Below are 12,549 nucleotides of genomic sequence, written 5' to 3'. Positions count from 1 at the left end.
ACAAGAAAATCAAGTAATTAAGCTCTCTGGCCTGAATCTGATCTATACTCTCTAAATATATACTCAGCATAAAAAAGTATCCACTCATATGGCTAGTTAAACTCCTGTTAATGAACTTGCCTCAGGGAAATGATTTGCTAATGCCTTCTCAAACATAGGGAGTAAAGGAGCTGATTTCCTCCCAATCAAACATGCCAAATCCACTATTGTTTTCAGTGGCCTGAACAGAAAGCCAAGACTGACGTACATGAAAAAGGATGGTAGATGTATTAATAGGAGTTAGTAAAAACAAACAAAAAAGTTGCCTTCACAAATAACATCTGAGCTCTTCTTGAGATGATTCCAAGTCATGCTGCAAATTCATTAATTTGTCTTTCATTTTTAAAATCACACAAAACAAGTAATTATTTAGAATGAAACAATTCGTTTAATATTTATGGGCTTGAGGAAACTTGAATTTAAATTCAGTCTGGGATCTGAATTAGCACCATCTGAGTACAGAAAGAATTCAATACACATGCACAAATTAGTTTTAATAACAGATATAGGTAAGATACATTTGTTTTACTTGATATACTTGAAGGACCTTTCTTGGAGTTAAACTTATTTGTCTAGTTGACCGGGCATGATACAGGTTGAACACCCCACAGCTCCAGGGCCTTGGCAAAATTGACCTCCAGTGGCTTGCCCATGCCTTTGGTGAGCCTCAGAGATCGGATGCAACCTCGAAACCTAACGTTGGTTGTCAGACCAAACTGGTTGAGGCCATCTGAAAAAAAAGAGAAATGGGCTCAGTTTTAAAATGTAGCTTCTATGTTAAAGGTATTTTTTTTTTAAGATTTTATTTTTTTATTTGACAGAGAGCGACACAGTGAGAGAGGGAACATGAGGAGGGGGAGGGGTAGAGGGAGAAACAGGCTTCCCTCCCAAGCACAGAGCTCTATGTGGGCCTCCATCCCAGGACCCTGGGATCATGACCTGAGCAGAAGGAGACCCTTAAAGACTGAGCCACTCAGGTGCCTCTTTGTTAACGGAATTTTTTAAAAATTTAAAAATTTGGGATGCCTGGGTGGCTCAGTTGGTTGGACGACTGCCTTCGGCTCAGGTCATGATCCTGGAGTTACGGGATCGAGTCTCGCATCGGGCTCCCGGCTCCGCGGGAGTCTGCTTCTCTCTTTGACCTTCTCCTCGCTCATGCTCTCTCTCACTGTCTCTCTCAAATAAATAAATAAAATCTTAAAAAAAAAATAAATAAAAAATAAAAATTTAAAAATTTAAAAAATTTTTAATCTCTAGTGTAAACATATAGTGTTGCATTGTTTCCAGTTGTACAACCTAGTGATTCAAGAATCCCATATATAACTCGGTGCTCATCGAGATAAGTGTATCCTTAATCCTGTTCATCTATTTTGCCCATCCCTCCAACCACCTCCTCTCTGATAACCATCTGTTTGTTCTCTATATTTAAGAATCTGCATTTTTGCTTTTTGACTTATCTTTTTTCCCTTCTTTTGTGCATTTGTTTTGTTTCTTAAATTCTACATATGAGTGGAATTATATGGTCGTCTTTCTCTGGTTGGCTTATTTTGTTTAGCATTATACTATCTAGATTTATCCATGTTGCTGCAAATGGCAGGATTTCGTTCTTTTTTAATGGCTGAGTAATATTCCAGTGTATATGATATATATGTAATATATATATGTAATATGTATATACACACATACATATTACATGTTCTGGACTCCTTTGTTAAATATTAATTGACCATAAAAAGGTGGGTTTATTTCTAGGCTTTCTATTCTGTTCCATTGATCAGTGGGTCTATTTTGGTGTCAGTATCATGTTATTTAGATTACTGTAACTTTGTAATATGACTTGAAATCTGAAATTGTGATACCTCCAGCTTTGTGTTTCTTTTTCAAGATTGCTTTCACTATTTGGAATCTTTTGTGGTTTTATATAAATTCGAGGATTGTATGAGTTCTGTGAAAAATGCAGTTGGCATTTTGATGGGGAAGACTGCTTTGGGTATTATAGAAATTTTAACAATATTTGTGTTTCCAATCTATGAGCATGGCATGTCTTTACATCTGTTCATGTCATTTTCAATTTCTTAATGTTTTGTAGTTTTCAGAAAATAGGTCTTTCACCTCATTGGTTAAATTTATTCCTAGGTATTTGATTTTTTGTGCAACTATAAATGGGGTTGTTTTCTCATTTTCTCTTTTGGCCACTTCATTATTAGTGTACAGAAATGCAATGGATTTCTGTACATTGATTTTGTATTGTAACCTTACTGAATTCCTTATCCATTCTAGTAGTTTTTTGGCGGAGTTTATGGTTTTCTATATATAGGTATCATGTCATCTGCAGATAGTGAAAATTTTACTTCTTCCTTATCAATTTGGATTGCTTTTATCTTACCTGATTGCTATGGCTAGGACTTTGAATAAAAGCGATGAGAGTGGACATTCTTGTCTTGTTTTTTACCTTAGTGAAAAGCTCTCAGTTTTTCACCATTGAGCATGATGTTAGCTGTGGGTTTTTTACATATGGCCTTTATTATGTTGCGGTATATTCCCTCTAAACCTCTTTGTTGAGGATTTTTATCATACATGGATTTTGTACTTTCTCAAATGCTTTTTCTGTACCTATTGAAATGATTCTACGGTTTTTATCCTTTCTCTTGTTGATGTAATGTATTATACCAGTTGACTTGTGGTTATTACATCAAAATTGCATCCCGGGAATAAACTCTACTTGATAGAGGTGATTTTTTAAAAATGTATTTGTTGGATTCAGATGCCTAGTATTTTGCTGAAGATTTTTTCATCTATTTTCATCAACAATACTGGCCTGCAGTTCTCTTTTTTGGTAGAGTCTTATTCTGGTTTTGGTAATCCTGGCCTCATAGCATGAATCTGGAAGTTTTTCTTCCTGTTCTATTTTTTGGAATAGTTCTTTTGTTTTTTGTTTTTTGTTTTTTTGGAATAGTTTGAGGAGAGTAGGCATTAACTCTTTAAATGTTTAAATGTTTGGTAGAATTCACTTGTGAAGCTATCTGGTCCTGGACTTCTGTTTGTTGGGAGTTTTTTGGTTACTCATTCAATTTTACTCCTAGTAATTGGTCTGTTCACATTTTCTATTTCTTCCTGACTCGGTTTTGGGAGGTTATATGTTTCTAGGAATTTATCCATTTCCTCTAGGTTGTCTAATTGTTGGGATACAGTTTTTCATAATATTCTCTTAGAATCCTTGGTATCTCTGTGGTATAAACATCATTTCTGATTTTGAGTCTTCTTTAAAAATCTGATGGTTTATTAATTTTCAAAGAACCAGCTCTTGGTTTCATCTGTTATATATATATTTTTGTTTCTATTTCATTTATTTCTATGATAATCTTTATCACTTCTTCTGAGGTTTTGGGTTTGTTGTTCAAGTTCCTTTAGGTTTAAGGTTATGTTGTTTATTTGAGATTTTTCTTGATTCTTGAGACAGGACTATATTGTTATATACTTCCTTCTTAGGACCACTGTAACCCAAAGATTGTATCTGTATCCCAAAGATTCTGGACCATTGTGTTTTCATTTTCACTTGTCTCCATGTATTTTTTTATTTCTGGTTTAATTTCTTGGTTGATCTATTCATTGTTTAATAGCACGCTATTTAACCTCTATGTATTTGTGATCTTTTCAGACTTTTTCTTGTGGTTGATTTCTAGTTTCAGTGCATTTTGGTCAGAAAAGATGCATGATATGACTGGGATCTTTCTAAATTTGTTGAGACTTGTTTTGTGGCCTAATATGTGATCTATTCTAGAGAATGTTCTATGTGCACTTGAAAAGAATGCGTATCCTACTGTTCTGGGATGGGATGTTCTGATTATATCTGTTAAATCCACCAAGGTCCCCTATGTCATTCAAAGCCACTTTTTCCTTGTTGATTTTCTACTTAGACAACTTGTCCATTGATGTTTTTAAGTGGAATGTTAAAGTCCCCCCACTGTTACTGCTTTATTATTATTTCCTTTATATTTGTTATAAATTTTTAATGTATTTGGGTGTATAAATATTTACCATTGTTATATCTTATTGTTGGATTGTCCCTTTAGTATCATATAGTGTGCCCTTCTTTGTCTCTTGTTACTGTCTTTGTTTTAAAGTCTATTTTGTCTGATATAAGTATTGTGACCCTAGCTTTCTTTTCACATTCATTTGCATGATAAATGTTTCCCCATCCCCTTACTTTTGATCTGCAGGTGTCTCTAGGTCTCAGATGAATTTCTTATAGACAGCATATAAATATTGTTTTTTTATCTTGCTTTTTATCTTTTTTTTTTTAATTCATCCTATCACCCAATGTCTTTTTATTGGAGCATTTAGTCCATTTACATTCAAAGTAATTATTATCTGATAGGTATGTATTTATTGCTATTTTGTTATTTGTTTTGTGGTTGTTTTTGCAGATCTCTGTTCATTTCTTTCCGTTCTCTTTTCTCACCATAAGGTGGCTTTCTTCAGTGATATACTTGGATTCCTTTTTTTTGTTTTGTTTTGCATATCTATTACTGGTATTTTATTTGATTACCATAGGTTTGTACATAACATCTGCATATGGCACTCTATATTAAATTGATAGTCACTTAAATTTAAACCCATTTTTTATTCCTCTCCTCCCTACATTTTAGGCATATGGTGTCATACTTCACATCTTTTTATTTTGTGAGTCCCTTGACTGATTTTTACAGATATATGTATTTTTACTGCTTTGTACTTCCTACTTTTCTTACTCTTATTTATGGTCTTTCCCTTCCACTCAGAGTCCTATTTAACATTTCTTGGAGGCTGATTTTGTGGTCAGGAACTCCTTTAACCTGTGTTTGTCTGGGAAACTCTCTCCTATTCTGAATAATAGCCTTGCTGGATAGAAAATTCTTAGATGCAGATTTTCCTTTTAGCACTTTGAATATATTATTCACTGCCTTCTGGCTTGCAAAGTTCCTGCTAAAAAATCTGATAGCCTTATGGGATTTCCTTTTGTATATAACTATTTTCTTTTCTCATGCTTCTTTTAAATTTCTCTTTTTATCACTATGTGTTTTGATGTGGACCCCTTGGGTTGATTTTGTTGAGGATCTTTGTGCTTCCTGGTCTGAATTTCTGTTTCTTTCCCTAGGTTTCCAGGTTTGGAAAGTTTTCAGCTATTATTTCATCAAATAAGTGTTCTGCCCCCTTTTATCTCTGTTCTTCTTCTGAGATCCTTATAATGCAAATGTCCTTACTCTTGATGGAGTCACTGAGTTCTCTAAGTCTATTCTCATTTTGCATAATTTTTTTTTCTCTCACCTGCTTAGGTTGATTACTTTCCATTACTTGGTCCTCCAGGTTGCTGATATGTTCTTCTGCTTCTGCTAATCTGTTATTTATTACATCTAGGGTACTTTTAATTTCAATTATTGTGTTCTTCATGTCTGATTGGTTCTTTTTTTTTTTTTTGTTAAGGGTCTCATTGATGTTCTCCACTCTTCTCTCAAGTCCAGTGAGCACCTTTATGATCATTACTGTAAATTCTCTATCAGGCATATTATCTATATTTCACTTAGGTCTCTTGCTGTAATTTTGTCCTGTTCTTTCATTTGGGACATTTCCCTCTGTCTCCTTATTTTGTCTAACTCTTTGTATCTCTGTGTTAGGAAAGTTGGCTAAGTGTCTTGCTCTCAAAAGTAGTGGGTGAGTATGCCCTTTTAACAAGGCCAGAGCTGGTCACCTGCCAGAGGGAATGTGCCTCTGTGGCTGTGACCAGGCCAATCTGCGAAATGCAGGTAAGCAGGATGCACAGTTTTAACATGCCACATATGCCCTCTGTGGGAAGTGACTGGCCACTGCTGCTGGCATGGAGGCCCTGCAAAGCATGAGATTGGGAGATGCAGTGTTGGCAATGTTTGTGCTGGTCTTTGGAGGTAGGGAGGTCACAGAGCCAAGACTGAAGCAGGCCAGGCTGGAGTGTTCGGGGCTTGGGTCTGCACTGGTTCCTACTGGTGGCGGTGCGTCTGTGGTGGGAGGCAGGGGAGGGAAACGGCATCTGCTGGCTTCTTTGTTCCTGGAATAGTCTCCTAGCAATCTCTGTCTCTCTGGGACAGTAAATAACTCCCTCCTATATGTCCCAGGTGTTTTTGAAATTGCTGCTTCTTTGCTGTTCTTTTTCCACAGGCTCTTTCTTTATGGGTGGGGACTTCTTACCATTCTTCTGGCTCTCCCAGAGTCAGGTCTACTGATTTTTAACATTCCAGGCTTTACATCCTTCTGGTGGTTGTTAAGAACTGACAAAATTTAGCCTCTCTGATTTTCAAAGCCAGGTATTATAAGGATTTGTCTTCCCTATGCAGTATCCCCAGTGTGATAGTCTACTCTCTCCTCTCTCCCTCTCTTCTGCCAATGGCAAACCCAGCTCCTCACTGGGGTTGTGTCCTTCCTACCCTCTTCAATGTGGCTTCTTCTCCACATTTAGTTGTGGAGTTTTTTCTTCCTGTCTTCAGTTCATTTTCTGGGTTATTTACACTGATGTGTATGTTATCTAGTGTGTCTGTGGGACAAGGTGAGCTTAGTCCTTTCTGCCATCTTCCCTGAAAGTTTTTTAAGGGAATGTTTTTTTTTTTTTTTCTTTAAAGATTTTATTTATTTGACAGAGAGAGATCACAAGTGGGTGGAGAGGCAAGCAGAGAGAGAGAGAGAGGAGGAAGCAGGCTCCCTGCAGAGCAGAGAGCCCGACTCGGGACTCGATCCCAGGACCCTGAGACCATGACCTGAGCCGAAGGCAGAGGCTTAACCACTGAGCCACCCAGGTGCCCAAGGGAATGTTTTAAAGTTAGCTGTTAACTAGACATTTTAGGTAAAGTTAGTGATTTTGTTCTTAGCTTTGCTCATAGTTAAACCTATAGCATTTCTATAGTTATGTGTTCTGAAATCTGGAGACCTGTAGAATTATGTATTTTAAAATAGCAATTTGGTTTGGAATGAATAAATTTATAGCTGTGACATATTATGGGATTTAATGAAAGAATTCAATTGACCAAATACTTTACTGAATTAGGATATAGGCTTTTAATGGTGACTTTATTAGCTTTTTTACATTGTAAAAATACATCCCCAAATGTTAAGTTGGTTGAAAACTCACACAGATTTTGTTTTTGTTGCTAAGAAGACACTCCATTCTTTCAGGAGGCCTTGCAGGTGCTAACTAGGATCCCATTTCATAGACCATGAATGGAGAAATACACTGTCTCCTTCATAATATTTGGGGGTTATCCTGATTGAAGCAGAAGTAGGTTCTTTACAAACTTAGAAGCAATTTTGGAAAAAGGAGTTGTGAACTGGTCCCCATTGCTCCTGTATCTTTTTCTCCACTAACCACTGCTGAATATACATTTTGCTCGTTTTGTTAAGCAGAGGAGCTTTACATAAATGGGAATTTATGTAAAGAGAAACCATTTTTCTCTTGCCAAAATGCTGAAAGACCATTCCAAGAATGTGTTATTGCTGTATTTGTAAAGAGGCAGTTGGGTTATTTCTCATCAAGTTGGGCACTCTTGTTTATGGGCACTTTTGGTAACTCTCTGTGGTTTCGATATTATACTTCATGTGCAGGTTAGGGATTTTGAATGCAGATTTATTGCTTGGGTTTCTTTGTAATATAAACTCTATAATAACCTAAGGGGGAAATTAGCTGGTTTAACCCAATGATTTCCAGAACTTGAGGAAATAAGTTCCATTACATTTTATAATTCCTTTGGTATATTAATTTTCAAAAAACCAGAAAGAACACCAACTCTGGCCTTCATTGCTCTTAAATGCCTCTTATCTTTTATAAGCCAAATTCATTTCCTCTAGCCCCCATCTCCCCATGAATGAAACTTTGGGGGCTATCATGTAAAGTTCAGTCCCATGTGGTTTATATAAGTAATATGCTCATTTTATGCACTGGAAATTTCAGGTAAGGTGTTATTTATGGGAGTAGATTCTAAAGCTAAGAAGTATACTTAAGCACACATTCTTGGACATATTTACAGAAAAGTAAATATTTTAAATCCAGTAACAGCAAAGAAATTCTTGCTGGAGTAGATGAGACTCACCTGGGAAACCACCAACAAACACAGGGTCATTTGTATCAGCTGATGTAGAGGCTTGGTTTGGGCTCTGAGCTTCCACTTGATTCCCATCTACTGTAAGCTCAATGCGGTGTTTGATCTTGTTGGCTGTGACTTTATGCCACTTTCCATCACACAAATGCCCTGGGATCCCAGCATCATAGACAGCAGTGAATCGGCCGGCACCATTGTCCACATGAAACATAAGCTAGAAGGTAGGAAATCAAACAGTCACAGATGGTATCATTAGAAAGGTATCATGATGGTTCACATAGCAAAAACTGTTATGTTTCTAGGAGAGTCATCAGCCGGAAGAGTTAGAAATGAATATATCTGGGGCATTTTAAAACTTAAAAAAAAAAGGTTGACCGAAGTTAAAATACAAATTTAATAACCAGGAGTCACAAAGTATGTTTTTTGCTTCTGGGCATTGTTGGGAGCAATAGGCAAGATGTGTGAGACTCATAATAATTCTGCTTTCAGAAAATGTGACATATAATTTGAGGCTAGCTGACCAAAAAAAAAGGACCTCATATGCACAGGGACAAATCCTACCATAGATCTTTACAGAGTGTGAGAGTTCTTAATGAACCTTACAAAATTTCTTAAAAGATGTTTAGAGTGATTCATTCATTCGATTTACAAATTCATTTTAGAGAATTTTTTTTTTAAATGTAAGCTTTTGATGTTTTAATTGCATATATTCTTTTTTCCTTCATGGATTCCATTTTATATGCAGGATTGAGAATAACATCAATTACTTTCCTGGGCAGGCTTCATGTCACGGTGCCAAAGACTTTGAGCCAGGAGGCCAGTTAAATTCTTAACAATGAAAAATTTAGATTGGAAGTTCATGTCTAAATGAGAAAAATCTGTTTTCAGTAACATGGCACAGTCCCTGAAATTTGAGATGACAGAATTCTTTTGAAGCTGATGAAGCAAAGAAACATATTGAAACATTAAAAACAGTCAGTCTGGCAACACATTTGACAAGGTAAAAGAAAGACACAAGGGCTTTAAAAAGAAGATGACAAACTGCAATAGGTGAAAAGTTTGTAAATTAAATGGTAATGCAAAGATTAAGATTTTACTACATTGGGTAAAGTTTGTAAGAGCAGGACTTGGTAAGAAATACACATGCATTGTATTGGAACTTGTTACCCCAACAAATTGATAATAACAGTGGTTGTAAGCTGGTGATGAAATGAAGCTTACTCTAAGATGTAGTGAACGTGTTTTGAAAATATGCAAAGCTATTAGCCTCCCCCCTCCCCCTTTTTCTTTTTCGCCTCTGATGATGGTTTAAAGACAGGAGGGGGAGAGGAGGCAATGGAAAGCATATTTGAGGTTACCATGTGGTCTTTCTTCTTGGGAGGCCACAACACTGTAGGAGTGGAAATATGACCAGAGATGTAGTATGATTCCTATTTAAGAGCCAGATAGAAAACTTGGGTAACTTCTTGCTTTGTCTGCCTCTTTACCTGCTGCCTGTACAAAGTATATACACAGGTCATTTCGTTGCAGGATGCTGTTCAGAGGCAGCCAGGGACTGGAGATGTGTTTAGAATTAGCTTACCCATTGTAAGCAAATTGACAAAATTATACTAATATAAATTGAGTATAAATCTGTACTTTTTTTGAAATGGTATCAAGATGCTTTTAAATAACCACTGAGAGAGTTGGCCACCTTGACCTCTCAGATGTGCCTACTGGGTTAGTAGAGGCAGAGACTGATTTTAGACAATCCAGGCCCCCTCCTCTTTTTTCCATTGGAATCTATAGTTTTACATACAGGGTATTCATGTACCTTTAACAACACAGTAAGAGCCAGAGATCTAAAACCCTCTGGCCCATTATTCGTTAACACAGTTGGCTTACTGTAGAATTAGCACATCAAGAGTTTACACTTGTCTACAGAATAAGTACGCTGAAAACACACATTAGAGATAATCTAGAAGGATGGAAAGATATAATTTAGTTTCTCCCAACAAAGAACACAGTAGGGCTTCACAAAGAGGTTCTTATATATGAACAACACTGTTGTGAGGAAATCAGAAACAGTTTGAAAACTGACACTCACCTTTTCATCAATCATTTCAATACCCATTCCATCCATTTTCTGACTGCTGATTCCCAGAAGAACTCCAGTGGTTCTAGTTGTGCGGAATTCAAATTCTACAAGAAGGTCCAATCCTACTTTGAATGCACCAACTGTAACATGAAGATTTTTTTTAAAAAATCATGAATTATAGTTTAGGGATTGTTAATTCAAATTTGTACAAAGCCATGGTTTAGATTTCAGTTCAGATGTTAGTCAATTATAATAAGTTTCGGACTCTCTTATGGCCCATACTTCCAACCACTGTATCATATGACACACTTTATAGTTATTGCTTATTTTCTTGGCTGCCTTCACTCCTAGCATGTAAGTTCTGGGAGGGCAATTTTATTTTTGTGCCTACCAAAGTATCTGGCACACAGGGAGGTTTAATACATAGTGTTGAATAAATAAATGGATGAACCCACACTGAGATTAACTCAAAGAATCTCACAGCACTGTATGGTTATGTTGGAAGTCCTACTGTTAGATTAAGTCAAGCATTTCAGTGATTATTCAGTAAGATTTTACCAGGTCACTCTAAGATTACTGTGCCACAGTGATCTGAAAGGGTTCAAACTTTCCCATTTTATTAATAAAGAAAGGAATTACAAGCACAGTTTTGAAGGAATAGAATCTGGGACACAAATAGATGTTTCCAGTTCATCCAGGCAAGATTTTTCTATAATTTCTTATATTTGATACATTATTTAATCTTTTAGAGAATATTTAAGACCTGCCTCTTAGAAACAAAATCATTCATTAAGAGCAGGCTAGACCACATGAACTGCATAGAGTGCTAGGGAAGAACTCATGGGAATTTTCTGCATGTCTTCTATTTATTAGGCAAGAAATAAGTGCTGTGTGTAACCACAATTGTCTCTCGCGAGGGGTAGTGTCGCTTATGTGAAAAACTTGTTGTTCTACTCAGAACCTTGATGGCTTTGCAATGTGCACAGGTGGATTTGGAGCAGATTTCAAGAGAAAAAGAAGCAATTGTTCTGCAAAATAAAACAGAAAGTGCTTGTTTTTATCCCTGAAATGGAGAAGTAAGGAACAACATGAAGCAGTTCAGCTGAAGACAGAGAGAGTGAAGTGGACAGCAAAAGCCACAGTGATCGGGTAGCTGAAAAGTTTTTAAAGGTTTAATTGAAGTTGTATCTTTCCAGTGACATAAACTTTTCTAACTGTCCAAGTCTTATATAAATTGTATTACACTGTCTGTTGAGGGGATGGCAGGAGTTGTTGGAAGTTGGGGAAGTGCCTCATTTTCTGGTCCAGTTTGATCCAGAACCAAAAGAGCCCAGGCAGAATGGCAAGTCAGTATATCAACCGCTGAAACTTGCCATCAAATTTGACTAAGAGAATGCCAGCCATCTGTGAGTTTGCAGAAATCTTGGGGAAGACTGGATTTTCACTGCATGTGCAATATTGGACTCATCATTACCCCCAGTGTTTTAATGTTTAACGTATCCTTTGTTTATCTCTTTTCTGCTTCTGCTATAGGTGAAATGTCGCACTTTTACTCTTTGTTTGAGGGCTCTGCCCCTCCATCTCTGAAAACTTTTGCATGTGAGTATTCATCTCACTATTTTAAAGCCTAACTCAAATGTCAATTCCTGATTTCCCCAACCAAGATTAATTTTTCTTCTAAATATCCACAGAAAATTGCTTGTATGTTTTTTATAGTTTTAAATATTTTTTATTTGACTTCTTCTGATTTCTGAACAGACCAATACTTACCTATTGATAGGATATTTTTGAAGGAAGGAACAATACCTTATTTACTTCCATTTCCCATGATAACTTCTATATATTATGTGTGCATTAATTCATTTCTAAAAATAAATGCATGTATCTATGGTAACCCTAGGACTAAATAGTCTATGTTAATGTCTTTTTTTGTTATTATACAGAATTTATTTTCTTTCCTTTTTTCCAAATTGTGCATTTAATATCAGAGATCCAGACTTGGTCTGGAAATGCTCATTAGAAGGGGCAGATCCTTAAAGTCAGGGGAAAAGGATGAGCTATCATCCCCATCAATGAGACATAGACACTAGTATGTGTGTATTGGGTGTATGAGTGGGTGATTATGACATGAAGCCTCACAAAGAAGTGAAGAGAGGAAGAAAGAAAAATGCTATCTCATTTTCAGAAAGGTAGACAGGGAAAACTGGAAAGTAGATAAATTACATGTGTAAACATATAGACCTTCTTGTAGAATTAAATTTATTTTGATATTGATCTCTAGGGAAGAAGATGAAACGAACTTTCCAAATAGCCTTTTACTTTCTTTTTTCTATT

At 36.3% G+C, this 12,549-nt stretch overlaps 1 protein-coding gene across 1 annotated transcript in view; it reads right to left on the bottom strand.

Moving 5' to 3' along the window:
• Nucleotides 1–404: 404 nt before the first annotated feature.
• The window catches only part of LAMA2 (laminin subunit alpha 2), a 672,905-nt gene continuing 660,760 nt past the window's right edge, over nucleotides 405–12,549 (bottom strand). The window contains 3 exon segments of the mRNA XM_047732179.1: nucleotides 405–769; nucleotides 8,130–8,352; nucleotides 10,225–10,355. Coding sequence (XP_047588135.1) covers nucleotides 612–769; nucleotides 8,130–8,352; nucleotides 10,225–10,355 — 512 coding nt within the window. The 3' untranslated portion in view covers nucleotides 405–611.

Source organism: Lutra lutra, chromosome 6 (genome assembly GCF_902655055.1).
Source record: "Lutra lutra chromosome 6, mLutLut1.2, whole genome shotgun sequence".
NCBI classification, from domain to species: Eukaryota; Metazoa; Chordata; class Mammalia; order Carnivora; family Mustelidae; genus Lutra; species Lutra lutra.
Note: the sequence above shows the minus strand (reverse complement) of the source record. Positions and strands in the feature narration are given on the sequence as shown.